The 22633-nt window shown below is 42.4% G+C and overlaps 1 protein-coding gene across 1 annotated transcript in view; it reads right to left on the reverse strand.

The window, feature by feature from the left end:
- The window catches only part of DCDC2 (doublecortin domain containing 2), a 169365-nt gene that overhangs the window by 22866 nt on the left and 123866 nt on the right, over nt 1–22633 (reverse strand). The window contains exon 8 of the mRNA XM_034985777.1: nt 87–187. Within this exon, the coding sequence (XP_034841668.1) occupies nt 87–187 (101 nt within the window). The remainder of the gene's footprint in view (nt 1–86; nt 188–22633) is intronic.

Here is a 22633-nt window from a genome sequence, read left to right on the forward strand (position 1 = left end):
AGGAACAGCCGGGAGCAGATAACACAAAACTTGAAAGAAAAAAGTGGTCATTAGTTTATGCATATTTTTAAAAACATGGCGACTACCTGGTCAACTGGGATCTCAACTTGAGTGTCTTCATCTTCTTGGACTTCTGCTGCCCCCCGTGTCTCAGACCTCTCTGCTCCAGCTTTGAAAACGCCTTCATCTGTTATTGGAGACAAATGCACAGTGAAAATCAAAATCCAATGGTGACATCATGTGGCTGAACATTGAAACTGCAATCAAATACCTAATGAAGATAATGCTTCTTAATAGGTACTTTGCCTCCCTTTGTACTGATGGGGTTTTTGCAGTCCTCCACCCCCTCCCCCCACAACACACACACACACTGCTGCATTTTCACAGGGAAGAGGGTCAGTGGTGAAGACAAGGCTGACCCAGCAGAGCAGAGCTGTGTCCCAGACTCCTCCTCACCCTCTGGCTGCTGATCTAGTAACACAACCCTGTACAGGTATTGAGATAGGAAGGACCTCACACCTGTTATCTGCTCCCCACTCCTATCCACAAAACAGTGATGATGCCTGTTGCCTAAAAATACTAGTTTTAGAGGTTCTTCTTTCCCACGAGAATGCCGGGCACTGAATATAGCGAGTTGGCATAATTCTATTTGGAGCAATAGTAAAATATATATATTTTTTTTCCTGCAATAGAATCACTGATTCTGGGTCTCACACAAATCAATCTTTTAGTTTGCAGATTTCCACAGGATTTTCACAACCTAGGTCTCAAAAATCCTTAACCGTAAAATGTAACCTAAATCTCTAAGGCTTTAGGTTAAGCTCCCGTGACTTGTTTTCCCACGGAAAGCAACGATAGCTGTTTTCCGTATCCAAAGAAGTTTTCCTGTTTCCCCTCAGTCTTCTCTCCTCCAGGCCAAGTCATCAAAGCATCACAGAATCGTCGGTCATTCTATTCGTGTGCCCCAAAATAGGCTTAAGGCTTCCGTCCTTCTCACAGATGTTTCCTCTGCCCAATTTTTAAGGATCTCCAGGGATGGAGATTTCACCTCCTTCTCTGGTAATCTATTACAGGACTCCCCCTGCAGTCTAGAAAATATGGTTTCATCTTTTATCTTAAAACCTCCTCTATTTCTCCACTGGAAGCTTGTTTCCCAGAGCACAATTATCTGACATGTGTCACACAATAACACTTCATATTGTTAAAGTTATAAAAGTCACTCGTTATTTATGATTAAATGGAAAACATCCCTTTACATTTGTGGAGGATCGAGTACATGTAAGGCGCCATGTGAGTCCATGTGGCCACCGAAGACATACATGAGATGTCGCTCAGGTTGCTTACAGACCAATGAGTGTATATTTGGAGATGTATACACACCCCCAGTAAGGTATTCCCCTGGAGGAAATGCTAGAACAGGTAAGGGCTGGAGCAGAGCACCATGGGCACTCAGAAGATACAGCCAAGTGAAAAAGGGAGGGAAGGAGAGAAGGAGGGAGGAAGTATAACCAAACTCAAGCCCTTCTTGTTTCTCCTAGAGAAACCCTTTTCCTTTTTAATTACTTTTTTGTAACTTGACTGGATATTAGCTTCTCTATTCTCCTTTTTAAAAAGCAGGGACAACAGAGCTGCCCTCGAAGCTGATTATACACGTTAGATTAATTCACATGGATTAACTCATTTTGAGGATTATCTACATCAATCATTTAATCCCAGACTGGTTCTTCCTATCATCCAACAAAGTCTTTCCACCCAATGACCCCTTCTTTCCTTCAGCTCTTGTATGCTTAAGCAATCCAGAGTAATTTTTCATTCACTAGAGTTTTCTCAGTTAAATCATCTTACATGTATATCAAAACTGAAAATATACATAGGGAATCCCTACAAAATCATCACCAAATGAGCATGTCAGCATTGGCAACTATTTTGGATTATTGCTAGCACTAATCCTCCCCAAAGACATGGCCCATGCAGCATTTCCAAGGATTATGTCCTGACTTGGTCTTGTCTTACAACTGAGGACGTGAATCCACAATGAAATCTCAGCCAAAACCTCAGCAACATCAGAAGAAAGAATATAGAAAGCGAAATAGAAAATGTGCTGACGGCCTCATGGATGTAGAAAGAAATACACAGTGTTTTGGTTACGCACTCAACAAAGCCATCTTTGACCTAGCAAGAGTGCAGGGAAGGCCACTTCAAGGGGCTAGGAAAATGGCTCACAATTATTCTGTCATAAAGCAAGAAAAGTGAAAGGGAGTAATCAAGTCTACAAAATTGGGAGTCAACAGATAGATATACGGTAAGCTCTTGGTCTCTCCATCAAACTCTGGGGAACTTGGAACTCAAGAAAACAATGACAGAAACTATACAAATAAATTCTGCCTTAGTCACATGTGGAGTTCATAACCTTGAGAACATGCAGAGGCAAATTTCAAAAAAAGGCTCCACAATTTATCAAATGTTATCTCCAGTGTAGTTTTAAAAGGAAAATGAAGCGTGTTTGACATTCATTGCTACCTTCCGGATTACCTTAGAAGACAGTAATCATACTCGTCCCCAAAATGTCCCTTGAGTCAACCTTCAGTGAAAGATGTTGCGCTCTAGTTATGACCTGAGTACATGACATTTTCGGATGACATTTGGGCATCCAAGTGTTACACTTGCTTTCAAAGACACTACCAAGAGAAACCTACAGATACGAAAGGAATACATTCTTAAATACTCACATCCAATGGAATGCTTAACTTGATCCAACCAGAGCTATGAATGACTTGCAGATGTGTTTTAGAATAAACATTTCACAGGAAAAGAAAAATAAAACCAATAATAACAAACAAAATAAGATTGAAAGGGCACTGGCATGGAAAATGGCAGCCACAGGATATAAAAGGCAAAGGGACACATCAAAAAACTCAACGTTGTGTACGGCGACAGAGAGAACGGAGAGATGAACGTGTCTGTCTGCAGTGTGGGTGGAGAGTCTTGCTCATCAGTGAACTGATGTGGGAGCCATCTCCTTCAGGGGCACGGGGCAAGAAGGGAAGGTCAGAAGGGAATTCACAGGAATAAATGGTGAGTAAAAAAAATAGGGAAGAACAGCCAGGAAATTACTCTGTGATGGGAGAAAGCCTACTAGGATTTTAATGTTTATTATACATGTCATAAAATTAAAAATAGAGAAATATGAATTTCTAGAGGAAAAATATTTTTACACAGCATGTATTGATGATACATTGTTTATATAATACGTATGCATTTTAGAAAGCTTGGAAAATGAAGAAAACAAACATCCTTCTAACCTCATGACCCAGAGATAACCACCACTAATAATTTGACAACAGACTCTCTCTCCCTACCTTCTTCTTTTTCTCCCTCTCTTTCTCCCTTACACACACAAACACACACACACACTCATAAAAGTGGGATCTTATTGTATATATAATTTTTAAGTGTTTTTTGACTTTAAAATCACTTCCTGAGCATTTCCCATATCATGAAATGTTACCTGAACACACACTAAGTTGCTGGGTGTGGTGGTACCACATTGTAATTAATGACGATACTGAACAATGAAGGATTGTTTTTTTTTTTAATTATGTTATGTTAATCACCATACATTACATCATTAGTTTTTGACGTAGTGTTCCGTTTGTGCATAGCACCCAGTGCTCCATGCAGAACGTGCCCTCTTTAATACCCATCACCAGGCTAGCCCATCCCTCCACCCCCCTTCCCCTCTAGAACCCTCAGTTTGTTTCTCAGAGTCCATAGTCTCTCACGGTTCATCTCCCGAAGCATTGTTTTTAAATGAATAGGTAGATTTCATTCATTTGACTGATGGGTAAATATGTATCAAGATCCACCATATAAAAAATCACTCTGGAAAACCTGAAAGGGTTGCTCTCGACAACCTTAGCAGCTTCTGGAAAACTCACAGACACTTGGGCTATTTATCTTTCCACGTACCTGCCCTGTAGCTCCTTTCCTGCCCTGTGGGCCCTTGTTTCCCAAGAATAAGCACCGTGCACTCCCCACAGTAAGTCCTCAATAAATTCTCATTGAAATTTAAGTGGAAAGACAAGTTCGTGGTTTCATCTCTTCCTGCTCCGCGCCCCTCCCACCCTGCCCCTGTGCACTCCGCCAAGTATTGAATTTGCTCTTCCAAAACTTCCCCTGAGCCTACGGACATCCTGGTTTTGATACAACTTTCGTTGATATGATTAATCTCCTATAAATCCTCAGTCTCTCCTCTGAGTGTCTCATTTTGCAGGAAGCCTCGCCCATCTGTCCCTCTCCATCCTGTATCCACCACCTGAGTAGTTGCAGTACCCAGGCGATGAGCCATTCCACACCGTGGCCTGAGTACTTCAGCATCTCAATGCCACGGACAACACCAACTCCACTTTAGCACACATCCCCTTCATCCTGTGCAGGCACTTCCGTCACAGCCCACCTTCAGAGTCCACGGTGCTCGCTCCCATCTCATGCCTGCGTCCTCAACCTCTGGTTTACTCCTTTCACCCTTGTCCCCATGTGGCTGCCTGCTGGAGTCCGTCTGTAGATCAGTCCATCTGTAGCTCTCCATTTCTCCGTTCAGCTCTCCACACTCTGGCAGCACTACCAGCTGCTGCCTCCCTGGCCAACCCAAGCTCCTCTTGTTCACCTTCTAAGTGCTGGACCACCCGGAGCTGCATCGTGGGTCTACTTCTCTCCTTGGACGGTCTCATCAAGATCATGGTTTGAACACCAGCCATATGCCAATGACTCTCTAACCTAGATCAGCCTCCTCAGAGATCCCAAAACTTATATAACCAGTTGTCTAACTTGACATCTCACCTTTGATATCAAATGGGCATCTCAACCTTAATATGGTCAAAACAGAAATCTGGTCCTCCCCACACCACCACCACCAACTGCTCATCATCTCTCTTCCCCACCCCAGGAAATGGCAGTACCCCTTAATCCCCAAATCTGGGAATTATCCTCACTTCCATATTGCTCTCACTCCTTGCATCCATTCCATTGTTGTCTTGTCAATTCAATTTCCTTTTAAATATATGCCAAATCTGGGAATATAATTTCTGTCTCCACTATCAACTTGGTCTAATCACCATTCTCTGCAGGATGGGCCATTCATTGCAAAGCTTACACATCAGTGTCTCTCTTCTTCACTCTTGCTATCCTGCAATTCATCCTCCACAAAACAGCCAAGTGATCTCGATAAATGAGAAAGACTATTCAGAAACTCTCTAATGTCTTTCCCTCACGCAAAGAACCCAAGGTCTGTACCATGGCTTACAAGGGTGTGATCAGGCACTTACCCCCTCTTGGCACACACTTCATACCACTCTCCCTTTGCCCATTACACTCCAGCCACATTCTGTTTCTCCAACAGAAAACTCATTCCTGCCTTTGTACTTCTTATGCCCTCTGCCTGGAATATTCTTTCCCCTTTTTTCACATGATTGGCTGCTCCTTGCCATTCAGATCTCAGAAACCGTCCTCCTCCCTATTCCAGTAGCCACCCCGTCATTCATACTGCTGTTTTTAATCCTCTGCCTAGCATTTATTATGAGCTGATACTTTTCTTATTTATTTGGTGTTTCAGTGTTTGTCAGTCTCCACCAAACCATAAGCTCCAAGAGCGCAGGCAGCATGCCCATATTGTTCAGTGTTTATCCCCAGCACATAATAGAGCTCAGCACGTAGGTGTTCAAAAGGTATTTGTTGAGAGAATGAAGAGCAGGCACTCAGAAACGTCTGCTGCACAGAGATGAAACAGAAGGAGCATACCACTTAAAAGCCACTAGCCCAGCCCATTAATTCCTCGTGCTGTTACAGGGTTGATGCCCCATCAGGCCCTACGCCACACTACAGCCTAGGATGAGGAAGGGGATATGGAGGTTGAAGAGAAAGAAGGTTGGAGTACCCCCTACACAGGGATCGACTGCGTACGCTATGCTGTGGTAGCTAAGATAACAGCCCCCCAAAGATGTCCACGTCCTAACCTCAGAAACCGTGAATATGTTGCATTGCATGGCAGAGGTGAATTAAGGTTGCAGATGGAATTACCGTTGCTAATCAGCTGACCCTGAGATGATCCTGGATTAGCCTTGTGGACCCAGTGTAATCACACAGGTCATCATAAATGAAAGAGAGAGGCAGGAGAATCAGGGGCCCGTGACACAGTGTGAGAAAGACTTGCCTGGTCATTGCTGGCTTTGAAGAGGGAGGGGACCATAAGCCAGGGAATTGCAGACAACCTTAGAAAACTGAAAACGGCAAGGATGCAAATTTCCCCCCTTAGGGACTCAGGAAGGAACAAAGCCCTGCCAACACTCCGCTTACAAGCCAGTGAGGACCATGTCGGGATTCTGACCTCCAGGACCGTGCCGTAATGAATCTGTACGTTGTTTCAAGCCGCCCCGTTTGTGCTAAGTTGTTACCACAGTAACAGGAAATTAATACACCATGCATCTGCCATTCAGGCCGTGGTCCGAAAAAGCGTGCAAGTCCACCGGCTTTTGTTTTCTTCCTCTGTTGTTACTTCTCCTTCTCACTCCCTTACGAGGTGCAGAAACCAACCACCACCGCCCCCAGACACCACCCCCCATCTGCCAGCAGGAAAGGGATTCCATTTTTTTAACATCTCCCCCTACCCCGAAACCTTTGTAATAAAAGCCATTGGTGGCTCAGTCGGTTAAGCGACTGCCTTCGGCTCAGGTCATGATCCTGGAGTCCCGGGATCGAGTCCCGCATCGGGCTCCCTGCTCGGCGGGGAGCCTGCTTCTCCCTCTGACCCTCCTCCCTCTCATGCTCTCTCTCATTCTCTCTCTCAAATAAATAAATAAAATCTTTAAAAAAAAAAAAAAGCCATTTGCTAACATACTAAAGAGCAGGGATAAATTTGATGCACAAAACTGCTCTCATTCAATTATTCTACTAAGGATCAAATTCAATGCTTGGATGCACATCCACCCAAATGCAGCTCTAATCTTTCTTGTCTGACTCGTGAGTAGACACTTTAGGGTATATTACACCGTAAAATAATAGCAAACGTGCTAGTAAAAATAAAAATGCTCCTCAATTATTTTTCACTTACCCCTTATGAATTTTATTGCCTAAAAAAAAAAAAAATGAAAGCAGAGCTGCTAAGGTGGAGTGCTCACAGCATTACTGTGGAGTTTCTCATAAATAGGAATCTGTTTCCCCGCAGAAAGGGAAAACAGACACTCGTGCTTCTTTAGCCTCTTCAGCTAGAGGGGCGGAAACGAAAGGGTTCCCAGTCTGGGGGTATCCATAACCCAGTCTAGTAATGTCACAGGACTCGGATGTCCTCGAGTAAGAAAAGTTACCAGATAATGAATGGCAGGTGCATGGAATTGGTGATAATTAACATTAAAGCCCAACCACCTCGTTGAAAGCATACCTCCTCACTACAACTATTAACAATCGTTTTTAAATAGTATTGTAAGCCATATTTTGATGAGTTCCATGTTTTGAAATCAGTGGGAACTTATCAGGACAAATAAGAAGAAAAATCACAGGACAATGCCCAGTTCTGAGTACTCTCTGGAAATATGAGATATCTATTAAGTGGAAGCTCCACATGTAAGCAAGAAAAGTTTAATGTGACTATAAACATTTTACTATGATTTACTACCGAGACTGCCTCATCAAGAAATGGTAAATTAGAAACAAAATGTTAATTTTAAAATATAGCTCATTAAGCCCAGTAGAGAAAAAAATGTGGGGAAACAAGGAGTTTATAGCTCTCAGTGTATAAAATAATATTCTAGGAAGAAAAATATATATATATAGGTCTATTTGCAAGAAAAACTATGCACCCTATCTATGTGTCACATCAGTCATCAGAGACAGAATTAAAATTAAAATGGGTAAGAAGGTGACATTAAAATTATTTTCATTAGCTAATGTTAATGGGAATACATGCGCATGTGAAATATATCCAATTTCTAATACATAACTCTCCATAGATAGAGATCACCGTCATCATATCTTATTGAAATTTAAAGGAAGCACTTCCCAAAAGCTGACCCCATGTGAGGCAGCCCCCATAACGTTCAGCAAGCAGGGAGGCAGGGCGGAAGAAGGCATCCACATGTAATAACGCTTCCTTATGAGAGGATATTGGCCGACCCTCCCCTGATCCTTGTACGACTTACACAATATCCTCACACCGCTCTCGGCGTTGAAGGATATTATCGTTAGGAAGAATCAGAGCACGTGACAGCGAATACTCTGAGCATGTCTGAGGCAGTACAGAAATAAAACCCAAATGTTTTTTAATCACTGATCTTCTCCATGTGTTTCATTATGTCCCACAAACCCAAATGGAAACTCTTTCCAGAAACGGGAATATCACAAGTGATATTTTTCTTTGGCAATTTAGAATATTACAGGGAAACACCTTTATCCATATGCTTCTATAGGCTGAGTTTTCTCGGTCGTGGTTTATGTGTGGTTTCTTTCTATTCCCTGACTCCCACTGCAGGGTACTGAATATCACCTGTGACACAACTGAGGTTTAAATCTGACTGTGAAGCCTGCATAGACTTGATCTTAACCGCGATGGTTATTTTACCTTGACTTGAAATGGGTGCAACGAAATTTTCCAAGTGTAGACAGAACTTAGAAGTAGGATGATTATCACTGATTTGCCCAGATCACGGGCAATTTTGTTCTTATCCCTGCATTCCTTTTTTAATCTTTTTTTTTTTGGATACAGATGTTTTATGATTTTCATCAAACTCAGAAATATTCAGAGGACAAAGAATGAAGCACACATTTACAATACGTAGAATTCATGACTCTTAACCATTTTGTAACCTATATAGACTAAAATCTGTACTAGATACACGGGACTAAGAATAATAAAGTACCTCCGATTAGGTTTGCCTAAGTCAGTAAGAATATAGGGCTTTACTTTTTCCTTTCTAATTTTGTTACCTTATAAAAATTCCACTGCAAATTAGTTTTAGTGTATCAGAATAATTGAGTTGTTCCTCTTTATACCCCAGTGACTTGAAGTTACTTAATAAGTGGCCTAAAATTCTCAGGTCCTGTTCTTAATTCTGGCTGGTCCAACTACCTTCAAACGACCTGTGTGTTCCAGTCTGTAACACAGCCAGCCCTCCTCAGACTACTACTCTACTCTAGGAATTTTCTTGTGGTAACAAACAGAGTACTTGCACATAATAGAAATACAGGGTTCTACTAAATTCCGCAACTTTTTGTTCATTCATTCATTTGCTCATTCATTTTGCCGATGTCCACTGAGCCTCCTCGTGCTCAGGCACGTGCTGGAGGCCAGCCGTAGAAAGATGACCAAGATGCTCTCTGTCTGCTGGGGAATCGAAGGAGAACATCAACGGCACAGAGTAAGCGTAGTGAGGGCTGCACAGCTGTCTGGAGAGAGTGCACAGGAAAGGGGGAACAGACAGGGGGACAGTCAAAGCTTCTGAGAGACAGAAGCCACAAATCCAAAGATGAATGGAACTCGTCCCTGGGGAGCCGAGGAAGGGCATCCAGACAGAAAGATCAGTGTGTGCAAAGCCCAAGAGGCAGGGACTGCAGGGCTGGGGAGGGTGGGGGGTGGGGAAGGATTCGGAAAAACTTGTCTGATAGAACAGACTCTGAACTTGGTCTTACAGATGATGAAGAGCAACCCGAGGGGCTGGGGTGGGGGGGTTGCCCGGTGGGAGGTATCGGGTCAGAGTGAGAAGGCTGGCTGAGACTGTAGGAAGGGAAGTCTGGAATGTGGGTCAAACAGAAGCAACAAGAGGCTTGAATGGGATGGGAAGTAAAGCCTGAAAGGATGGGTCCCCCACATCCATTGTGACAGCAGGACAGGCCCTGCTCAGGGGGACCATGATCTGCACCAGACTTGCAGCTCCCACGTGAAGGCAGTGGGAGTGGGATGGGCAGAGGGACACCAGGGACACAAAGCTATACTCCCAGGGCTCCAGGACCCCCCAGATGGGGGAGGGGAGAGGTGAAAGAGCTGCAGGGGACTCTCAGGTTTCCAGCCCCGGGGGGGGTCTCCATGGTTAGTAGAGCTATTTACCAAGATGAGGGACAGAAGGGAGATGATGAGTTCTGAATTGGATGTCCCAGTTAGAGGCCCCGGGGAAGCAACTCAACAGATGTGTCAGGTAAGTGGTTAGAGATACAGATCTGTTGACTAGGGTAATGTTCTAGGATGAGGACATAGATTTGGGGAGTATGTGAATGCAGCTGGTAAAGAAAGTCATGGGTCTGGACAATAACTTGCAATGAGAATAGAAGATGACCGGGGACGAAATTCTAGGAAGCAATGTTTAAGGGATGGGCAGAAGAGGAACTCATAAAGATTGAAAACAAATAATGACATCTATGAGAAAAAAATCAGAGAGTGAGCTGTCCGGGAAGCCCAGGGAAAGGAGAAAGCAATGACAAAGGAGCAATCAGTATTAAAAAGTATCCCCCAATAGGCAAACAACGACTCATGGATCACTAGATCAAAAACTAATGATGTATTGTATGGTGACTAACATAACATAATTAAATTTAATTTAACTTAAAAATAAATAAATAAAAAGTGTCCTCCAGGGGCACCTGGGTGGCTCAGTCGGTTCAGCATCTGCCTTCGGCTCAGGTCATGATCTCGGGGTCCTGGGATCGAGCCCTGCATTGGGCTCCCTGCTCACTGGGGAGCCTGCTTCTCCCTCTCCCCCTACCCCTCCCCCTGCTCGTGCTCACTCTCTCTCTCAAATCAGTAAATAAAATCTTCAAATAAAAAAAAATAAAAAGTGCCCTCCAGTTTGGCATCCCAGTGATCTGGTCAACGAGGTGAGAGCAATTTCAGTAGAGCATGAAGATCAGATTATATTGGGGTGTGGTTTGAAACAGTGGTGAGGAAGTGAAGACAGGAGTGTGGACCAGTCTTCCAAGATGATTCGCTGTGAAGCTGAGAAAACTTGTAAGACTGAACTCAGAGGCCTGAGGCCATGAAGGTAGGGAGGGCTGAACGGGCCAAAGGGGGTAGGCAGGTGTCAAACCCCATCTTTTCTAACTCCCAGCTTCCAATGAACTTGTCACAGATGTCCGCACCATAAAGCTGTAGCTAAACCTACGTCCCCCGTGCACAAGCATGTCTAATGAAATCCAAGCATTCTTGCAAAAACTCAAATTGCTCCCCCAGCCACTCATGACCGAGTTAAACCAAAGCAGACCATCTTCATCTTGATAACACAAATGTTACTAGAACTCTATGTCATGAAAATACCAATTGTTCTTGCTATGCAGACATGTCCTGGAGTTTAAACCTTAGCTAAAATGTCTAAATGGTAATCTGTCTGTGGGGAGTCGGGGTTAGGGGGAGGCCAGGCAGCACCCATCAAGGCTGCAGGCACCTTCAACCTGCAGGCCTAACAAGGCACCTTCAACCTGCAGGCCTAACTGATTTGGTCATTAACAATCATCTCAGAGAAATAAAAGACTCCTTAACTCCAGAAAACTACTAAGAATTCATTCAAGGAATCTCAAGACCCAAAGACTGAGGAAAAACCAGGATTTAAAATTTTCTAACTCTATCTGCAGTCCATAAAACTTAAGATGGAAGACTGAAACATTTCTCTACATATTTGTTTCCAAATTACATACACAGCATATACTTACGGGATTAAATACCTAGCTCAAACACGAAAATAGAGACTGCGTTTTCAAAACTGGTTATTAATCCCAATTATTACTAAATTACTCCTTTGAGAATCTAAGACTCCAACATACACTTTCAACAACTAGCAATGATACGCTTTTTAAAACAATATGCTTGGGCGCCTGGGTGGCTCAGTCGTTAAGCGTCTGCCTTTGGCTCAGGTCATGATTCCAGGTCCTGGGATCGAGCCCCGCATCGGGCTCCCTGCTCCGCAGGAAGTCTGCTTCTCCCTCTCCCACTCCCCCTGCTTGTGTTCCCTCTCTCGCTGTGTCTCTCTCTGTCAAATAAATAAATAAAATCTTTAAAAAAAAAAAAAAAAAACAATATGCTCAACAATGCCAATACTACTGGAAGAATAAAGCCAGAATCACCACTTTTAAAATGAGTCTAATCCTCGAACCATGAGAGATGATGGACTCTGAAAAACAAACTGAGGGTTCTAGAGGGGTGGGGGGTGGGAGGATGGGTTGGCCTGGTGGTGGGTATTGAGGAGGGCACATTCTGCATGGAGCACTGGGTGTTATGCACAATGAATCATGGAACACTACATCTAAAACTAATGATGTAATGTATGGGGATTAACATAAGAATAAAAAAATTAAAATTAAAATTAAAATTTAAAAAAAAATGAGTCTAATCCTGAGACCAGTGCTGGAGATTCTGTCAACTGCGGTCCTCACTCAGGGGAAGGGGACCCACAGGGCAAGTGAGCACATTGGCACAAACCAGTCATTCTGAATAAAGGGACTGGATGATTTTTCATCTCATCTATTTGGTGCAGGTAATATGCTTGAATTGTTCATTAAATCTGAGTGGGAGCATTTCAATTTAACTGTTTGGGCATTTTACAGATAGCATGCTTCTATTTGCTTAAGACAACCAAAGCGAGATTTCTTGAACACTTAGCACTGCAGGTGTTGATATTCGCTCCACAGTAATTTCTGGAGAGGACGATAAATTTTTGTCAGAATTGATGGCCTGCTAAAGCTGTAACTTCGCTTTGGTTAACATACAATGGGAAGTTACAATATACTCAATTCAGCATATCTCTATAAACTCTGTAATTCAAGGAACTGTTGTCAATAAATAGTAGACAGAAACAAATTTTTGCATGAGATATTCTTCTCTGCAATATTTTTCATGTTCCAAATCTGTTTTATTTAAAACAGCCTGAGATAAATCCACTTAAGTGAGTCAACTGAATTCCATCGTAAGATAATTATATAACCAGAAATATGTCCACATATCAGCAACTGATATAGACATTCAGATATAAAGTGACTACATATTGACTTAGTACAAAATTTGAGAGGATAAGGGAAACAAAAAAATGTCAAACCATCAATGGGAAAAGTGACCACAATAGCTTCAATTAATGATGGGAAATATGCAGATTAGCTACAAAACAGTACTATTTATTATGAAACTCTTAAGGATGAAGACAGGTCAAAACAAATCAGTCCACACTTTGTTCATTCAGACTTAATGTTGATCCAACACATATTTACCGGGCACCCACCAGAATCTGCACTCTTTCATTTAGAGATTTAGTCTGTATTATAATAAAAATCTATGGATGATGTACTCTTGCAAAGATAGAAAACATTCTCCTCTAGCATTGTTGCCTATGATTGAAGTTCATCATCTAATAGTTTCCTTCCAAAAGGAATAAATCTGGCTCCTAAAGTTCAGGGAATGGTATATGTCAATTATCCTTGCTTCTTTCTTAACTGATAATTGAGAAATACCAATAATCTACTGGTGGGGTTTGTTTTGTTTTGTTTTGTTTTTAAGAGAGAGCGCACGTGCATGTGCGCACGAGCATGAGGAGGAGGGACAGACAGAGAGAGAGAGAGAGAATCTTAAGCAGACTCCATGCCCAGGGTGGAGCCCAACACGCGTCTTGAACTCACGACCCTGAGATCAGGACCTGAGCTGAAATCAAGACTCGGATACTTAACCGACTGATCCACCCAGGTGCTCCCCAATAATCTACTTCTTTTCATCTTGGGGAGGGGGAAACAGAAATAAAGTGATCTTTCATTAACCTATAATTTTTAAGTATTCCCACTGCATTAAGTAGGTAAGAATTAACTTTTATCTCATCATATAATGTTTTCACATACTTGCAGTAAAGATAAAACACAAAGATTGGTAAGCCTAAGAAAATATCTCTTTTAGAATAGGGTAGAAATGCTTATTATCTGGTCAGGAAACATTTTTTTTCTTCAGCATTTACCTAGAGCAAGGTAGTAATAATAGTGACAATATTAATAACGATGATGATTAGCTAATAGTTATCAGATGCTTATTATATGACAGGCATTATTCTAAGCACATTACATGTGAAACTCATTTGACACCCAAAACAACTTTATAAAGTAATTGCTGACACTACCTGTATTTTATGTACAGACAACGAAGATACGCTGATGTTCCCAGGCGGCAAGTGTTGGAAGCAAGATTCAGATACAGTGATTAAAACTAGACGGCTTGGGGCGGAGCAAGATGGCGGAGGAGTAGGAGACCTGGATTTCGTCTCCTCTCAGGAGTTCAGCTGGATAGGGATCAAACCATTCTGAACACCTACAAACTCAACAGGAGGTCGAAGAAAAGAAGAGCAACAACTCTCTCATCAGACAAGCGACCACTTTCTGGAAGGTAGGACATGCGGAGAAGTGAATTCGAGGTGATATTCGGGAGGATAGACAGCGGGGGAGGGGCCTCCGTCGGCCGCTGCTGGCAAGTGATAGAGCCGCAGAGCACAAAATCGGAACTTCTAAAAGTCTGCTCCGCCGAGGGACGTCACTCTGGTGGCTGAGCGGGGGGTGGAACCCTCCGGGACAGTGTGGTCTCAGGACCCTCGGGGTCACAGGAAGACCGGGGGTGCCTGAGTGCGGCAGAGCTCCCAGGTAACGGAGCAGGGAAGCCGGCTGCAGAGGCGGAGCCCAGGCGCGGGCTCTCAGCTCGGGGTGGCCATAAACCGGGATCCGCGGCACAGTCGGGCCCCTGCTTCTCCAGCAGGGACCCAGCAAGCGGCAGATCCGGGGAGACTCCCCTTCCTCCCCCGGGAGGAGCCGCGCGGGAGGGCACTGCAGGGATCTGCTGGGTTTGGAGACTCCGCCCGGGGTCGGGGGCCAGAGATAGAAACGCGCGGTCACAGGCCGGGTAAGCACGGAGTGCGGCCGGAGACCGGGGAGACGGGAGCGACTGACGGCTTTTCTCTGGGGGCTCACTGAGGAGCGGGGCCCCGAGTTCTCGGCTCCTCCAGGGCGGAGATTGGGAGGCCGCCATTTTCACTCTCCGCCTCCAAAGCTGTACGAAAAGCTCGCAGGGAACAAAAGCTCCGGAGACCAAACCCGAGCAGATGACTTAGCCCGGACCGGCAAGGGCAGGGCAATTCCACCTCCGGCAAAGACTTTTGGGAACCATGGCAACAGGCCCCTCCCCCAGAAGATCAGCGAGAACAGCCAGCCAAGACCAAGTTTACCGATCAATGAGAACGGCAGAACTCCAGCGCTAGGGGACTACTGCACATAGAATTCACAGCTTTTTTACCATGATTCTTTAGTCTTTCAAAGTTCATTTTTTTTTAACTGTCTTTTTTCTTTTTTTTTTTTTGAATTTTTCTTTTTCCCTTTTTCAACCAACATCTTATCAATCTCTTTTTAAAAAAAAAACATTTTTATTTTTCATTTTTATTTTTCATTTTTAGAGTCATATTCTATCCCTTCATAGTAGTTACCTGTATTTTTGGCATATATATATAAGTTGTTCTCTCTTTAAAATTTTGAGATAGTTTCTTCTAACAGATCAAAATATACCCTAAATCTCTATTGTATGGTTTTTTTCTACTCCCCTGCCTGATCACATTCTCTCCCTTTTTTTTTCTTTTTTCTTTTTTTAAATCCTCTTCTTTCTTTTTTCAAACAACTTCTTATCAATTCCTTTTATAAAATTTTTTATAATTTCCATCTTTACAGTCATATTCCATCCCTTCATCATATCAACCCTTATTTTTGTACATATATAAGTTTTTCTTTCTTTAAAATTTTGGGAGGCACTTTCTTCTAACAGACCAAATACACCCAAAATCTAGTGTGTGGCACTGATCTATATACCAGCCTGATCATATTTGATCACATTCTGGTTTTTTGTTGTTGTTGTTTTGTTTTGTTCTGTTTTTGTATGTTTTTATCTTTATCTTTTTTCTTTCTTTTTTTTTTTCTTTCTTTTTTTTCTCTCTTTCTTTTCCCACTGCTTCAGGTCTTTTCTGATTTCTTTAGAGTATATTTTCTGGGGACGTTGTTACTCTGCTAGCATTTTGTTCTCTCATTAATCTATTCCCCTCTGCACAAAATGACAAGACGGAAAAAATCACCTCAACAAAAAGAACAAGAGGTAGTACCGACTGCCAGGGACCTACTCAATACAGACATTAGTATGATGTCAGATCTAGAGTTCAGAAACATCACTTTAAAGATACTAGCTGGGCTTGAAAAAAACATGGAAGTTATTAGAGAAACGCTTTCTGGAGAAGTAAAAGAACTAAAATCTAACCAAGTTGAAATCAAAAAGGCTATTAATGAGGTGCAATCAAAAATGGGGGCGCTAACTGCTAGGATAAATGAGGCAGAAGACAGAATCAGTGATATAGAAGACCAAATGATGGAAAATAAAGAAGCTGAGAAAAAGAGAGATAAACAACTACTGGATCACGAGGGCAGAATTCGAGAGATAAGCGATACCACAAGACGAAACAACATTAGAATAATTGGGATCCCAGAAGAAGAAGAAAGAGAGAGAGGGGCAGAAGGTATAATGGAGCAAATTATAGCAGAGAACTTCCCTAATTTGGGGAAGGAAACAGCCATCAAAATCCAGGAAGCACAGAGAACCCCTCTCAAAATCAATAAAAACAGGTCAACACCCCGACATCTAATAGTAAAACTTACAAGTCTCAGAGATAAAGAGAAAATCCTGAAAGCAGCTCGGGAGAAGAGATATGTAACCTACAATGGTAGAAACATTAGATTGGCAACAGACCTATCCAGAGACCTGGCAGGCCAGAAAGGACTAGCAGGATGTATTCAGAGCACTAAATGAGAAAAATATGCAGCCAGGAATACTCTATCCAGCTAGGCTGTCATTGAAAATAGAAGGAGATGGGGCGCCTGGGTGGCTCAGATGGTTAAGCGTCTGCCTTCAGCTCAGGTCATGATCCCAGGGTCCTGGGATCGAGTCCCACATCAGGCTCCTGGCTCAGCGGGGAGCCTGCTTCTCCCTCTGACCCTCTCTCCTCTCATGCTGTTTCTCTCTCACTCACTCTCTAAAAAATAAATAAATAAAATATTTTAAAAAAGAAAAAAGAAAATAGAAGGAGAGATAAAAAGCTTCCAGGACAAACAAAAACTAAAGGAATTTGCAAACACGAAACCAGCCCTACAAGAAATCTTGAAAGGGGTCCTCTAAGCAAAGAGAGACCCTAAAAGCAACATAGACCAGAAAGGAACACAGACAATATACAGTAACAGTCACCTTACAGGCAATACAATGGCACTAAATTCCTATCTTTCAATAGTTACCCTGAATGTAAATGGGCTCAATGCCCCAATCAAAAGACACAGGCTATCAGATTGGATTAAAAAACAAGACCCATCGATATGCTGTCTGCAAGAGACTCATTTTAGACCCAAACACACCCCCAGATTGAAAGTGAGGGGGTGGAAAACCATTTACCATGCTAATGAACACCAAAAGAAAGCTGGGGTGGCAATCCTTCTATCAGACAAATTAGATTTTAAACCAAAGACTGTAATAAGAGATGAGGAAGGACACTATATCCTACTTAAAGGGTCTATCCAACAAGAAGATCTAACAATTGTAAATATCTATGCCCCTAACATGGGAGCAGCCAATTATATAAGGCAATTAATAACAAAAGCAAAGAAACACATCGACAACAATACAATAATAGTGGGGGACTTTAACACCCCCCTCACTGAAATGGACAGATCGTCTAAGCAAAAGATCAACAAGGAAATAAAGACTTTAAATGACACACTGGACCAAATGGACTTCACAGACATATTCAGAACATTCCATCCCAAAGCAACAGAATACACATTCTTCTCTAGGGCCCATGGAACATTCTCCAGAATCGATCACATCCTAGGTCATAAATCAGGTCTCAACCGGTACCAAAAGATTGGGATCATTCCCTGCCTATTTTCAGACCACAATGCTTTGAAACTAGAACTCAATCACAAGAGGAAAGTCAGAAAGAACTCAAATACATGGAGGTTAAAGAGCATCCTACTAAGGAATGAATGGGTCAACCAGGAAATTAAAGAAGAATTAAAAAAAATACATGGAAACCAATGAAAATGAAAACACAACTATTCAAAATCTTTGGGATGCAGCAAAGGCAGTCCTAACAGGAAAGTATATAGCAATACAAGCCTTTCTCAGGAAACAAAGGTCTCAAGTACACAACCTAACCCTCCACCTAAAGGAGCTGGAGAAAGAACAGCAAATAAAGCCTAAACCCAGCAGGAGAAGAGAAATAATAAAGATCAGAGCAGAAATCAATGAAATAGAAACTAAAAGAACAGTAGAACAGATCAACAAAACGAGGAGCTGGTTCTTTGAAAGAATTAACAAGATTGATAAACCCCTGGCCAGACTTATCAAAAAGAAAAGAGAAATGACCCAAATCAACAAAATCATGAATCAAAGAGGAGAGATCACAACCAACACCAAAGAAATACAAACAATTCTAAGAACATATTATGAGCAACTCTATGCCAGCAAATTCGATAACCTGGAAGAAATGGATGCATTCCTAGAGATGTATCAACTACCAAAACTGAAGCAGGAAGAAATAGAAAACCTGAACAGACCTATAACCACTAAGGAAATTGAAGCAGTCATCAAAAAATCTCCCAAAAAACAAAAGCCCAGGGCCAGATGGCTTCCCAGGGGAATTCTACCAAACATTCCAAGAAGAATTAATACGTATTCTTCTGAAACTGTTCCAAAAAATAGAAATGGAAGGAAAACTTCCAAACTGATTTTATGAGGCCAGCATTACCTTGATCCCCAAACCAGACAAAGACCCCATCAAAAAGGAGAATTACAGACCAATATCCCTGATGAACATGGATGCAAAAATTCTCACCAAAATACTAGCCAATAGGATCCAACAGTACATTAAAAGGATTATTCACCACGACCAAGTGGGATTCATCCCAGGGCTGCAAGGTTGGTTCAACATCCGCAAATCAATCAACGTGATATAATACATTAACAAAAGAAGAACAAGAATCATATGATCCTCTCAATAGATGCAGAAAAAGCATTTGACAAAGTACAGCATCCTTTCTTGATCAAAACTCTTCAGAGTACAGGCATAGAGGGTACACACCTCAATATCATAAAAGCCATCTATGAAAAACCTACAGCGAATATCATTCTCAATAGCAAAAAACTGAGAGCTTTCCCCCTAAGGTCAGGAACGCGGCAGGGATGTCCACTATCACCACTGCTATTCAACATAGTATTAGAAGTCCTAGCCACAGCAATCAGACAACAAAAGAAATAAAAGGCATCCAAATTGGCAAAGAAGAAGTCAAACTCTCACTCTTTGCAGATGATATGATACTTTATGTGGAAAACCCAAAAGACTCCACCCCAAAACTGCTAGAACTCATACAGGAATTCAGTCAAGTGGCAGGATATAAAATCAATGCACAGAAATCAGTGGCATTCCTATACACCAACAACAAGCAGAAGAAAGAGAAATTAAGGAGTCGATCCCATTTACAATTGCACCCAAAACCATAAGATACCTAGGCATAAATCTAACCAAAGAGGCAAAGGATCTGTACTCAGAAAACTCTAAAATACTCATGAAAGAAATTGAGGAAGACACAAAGAAATGGAAAAACATTCCATGTTCATGGATTGGAAGAACAAATATTGTGAAGATGTCAATGCTACCTAGAGCAATCTACACATTCAATGCAATCCCCATCAAAATACCATCCACTTTTTTCAAAGAAATGGAACAAATCACCCTAAAATTTGTATGGAACCAGAAAAGACCCCGCATAGCCAGAGGAATGTTGAAAAAGAAGAGCAAAGCTGGCGGCATCACAATTCCGGACTTCCAGCTCTATTACAAAGCTGTCTTCATCAAGACAGTATGGTACTGGCACAAAAACAGACACATAGATCAATGGAACAGAATAGAGAGCCCAGAAATGGACCCTCAACTCTATGGTCAACTCATCTTCGACAAAGCAGGAAAGAATGTCCAATGGAAAAAAGACAGTCTCTTCAACAAATGGTGTTGGGAAAATTGGATAGCCACATGCAGAAGAATGAAACTGGACCATTTCCTTACACCACACACACAAATAGACTCCAAATGGTTGAAAGACCTCAGTGTTTTACAGGAGTCCATCAAATTCCTAAAGGAGAACATAGGCAGCAACCTCTTCGACCTCAGCCATAACAACTTCTTCCTAGAAACATAGCCAAAGGCAAGGGAAGCAAGGGCAAAAATGAACTATTGGGACTTTATCAAGATAAAAAGCTTTTGCAAAGCAAAGGAAACAGTCAACAAAACCAAAAGACAACTGACAGAATGGGAGAAGATATTTGCAAATGACATATCAGATAAAGGGCTAGTATCCAAAATCTATAAAGAACTCATCAAACTCAACACCCAAAGAACAAATGATCCAGTCAAGAAATGGGCAGAAGACATGAACAGACATTTTTCCAAAGAAGACATCCAAATGGCCAACAGACACATGAAAATGTGCTCAATATCGCTCAGCATCAGGGAAATCCAAATCAAAACCTCAATGAGATACCACCTCACACCAGTCAGAATGGCTAAAATTAACAAGTCAGGAAACGACAGATGTTGGCGGGGATGCGGAGAAAGGGGAACCCTCCTCCACTGTTGGTGGGAATGCAAGCTGGTGCAACCACTCTGGAAAACAGTATGGAGGTTCCTCAAAAAACTGAAAACAGAGCTACCCTACGACCCAGCAATTGCACTACTGGGTATTTACCCCAAAGATACAAAAGTAGGGATCCGAAAGGGTACATGCACCCCCATGTTTATAGCAGCAATGTCCACAATAGCCAAACTGTGGAAAGAGCCAAGATGTCCATTGACAGATGAATGGATAAAGAAGATGTGGTATATATATACAATGGAATATTATGCAGCCATCAAAAGGAATGAGATCTTGCCATTTGCAACGATGTGGATGGAACTGGAGGGTATTATGCTGAGCGAAATAAGTCAAACAGAGAAAGACATGTATCATATGACCTCACTGATATTAGGAATTCTTAATTGCAGGAAACTAACTGAGGGTTGCTGGAGTGGGGGGTGGGGTGGGAGGGATGGAGTGACTGGGTGATAGACATTGGGGAGGGTATGTGCTCTAGTAAGCGCTGTGAATTGTGCAAGACTGTTGAATCTCAGATCTGTACCTCTGAAACAAATAATGCAATATATGTTAAGAAAAAAAAAAGAAGAAGAAGATAGCAGGAGGGGAAGAATGAAGGGGGGTAAATCGGAGGGGTAGACGAACCATGAGAGATGATGGACTCTGAAAAACAATCTGAGGGTTCTAGAGGGAAGGGGAGTGGGAGGATGGGTTAGCCTGGTGATGGGTATTGAGGAGGGCACATTCTGCATGGAGCACTGGGTGTTATGCACAAACAATGAATCATGGAACACTACATCTAAAACTAATGATGTAATGTATGGGGATTAACATAACAATAAAAAAATAATAAGAATAAAAAAAACTAGATGGCTTGACCGCGCTTTTTTTGTTATGTTAATCACCACACATTACATCATTAGTTTTTGATGTAGTGATCCATGATTCATTGTTTTCGTATAACACCCAGTGCTCCATGCAGAACGTGCCCTCTTTAATACCCATCACCAGGCTAAACTGTCCCCCCACCCCCCTCCCCTCTAGAACCCTCAGTTTGTTTCTTAGAGTCCATAGTCTCTCATGGTTCATCTCCCCCTCGGATTTCCCCTCCTTCATTTTTCTCTTCCTTCTCCTAATGTCCTCATATTATTCCTTACGTTCCACAAATAAGTGAAACCATATGATAATTGACTTTCTCTGCTTTACTTATTTCATTTAGCATGATCTCCTCCAGTCCCGTCCATGTTGATGTAAAAGTTGGGTATTCATCCTTTCTGATGGCTGAGTAATACTCCATTGTATATATGGACCACATCTTCTTTATCCATTCTTGACCGCGCTTTTAATGCAGGCTTTCTGATGTGCCAGTCATGACCCATTAGTGGATTGTGACATCAATTTAAGGAGTTGTAAGTAGTGGTTTTGAAGTAAAATAGAAGAAACCAGAAAAATGGATTGTGACACCAGGGTCAGCTTCATGGGCGTGGGAGCCAAGACTCTGCACAAGGCCAAGGGGTGGGGGTGGGGGAGTCTGTCTGTCGAGACTCAGAGTGAGTACAAGGGAAGAGTGTTATGCCTGCAACCGAGTTGGGGGCAGTGGGGTCACTGATGGTCCCTCAAGGCCACACATGCCATGAAAACCAGAACTTCCTCCCAAGGAGGAAATAATCCGGTGGCGCTCTAGGAAATACGAAAGACCAAGGATACTCCTGGCTTGCTCTCTCTTACTTGTGTGGCTTCCCTGGAGAAGTTGAGCATTCTGCTGGTAATGACAACACAGCATGGAAAGGAAACAGGTGGTGACACCTGGCCTCCTTTCTTTTCAGTCCTTCCTCACTCACCAGCATGCCATCGGTCGGGAGTGTTGGTAGAATGTGTGCAGGTGAAGGAGTGCGGTGAGCAGCTGAGTGAGTTGTAGGACAGTATTTCCACTTGTCTG

This window comes from Mirounga leonina, unplaced genomic scaffold (genome assembly GCF_011800145.1).
Source record: "Mirounga leonina isolate KUSES-001 unplaced genomic scaffold, KU_Mleo_1.0 Mir_366, whole genome shotgun sequence".
Lineage (NCBI taxonomy): Eukaryota > Metazoa > Chordata > Mammalia > Carnivora > Phocidae > Mirounga > Mirounga leonina.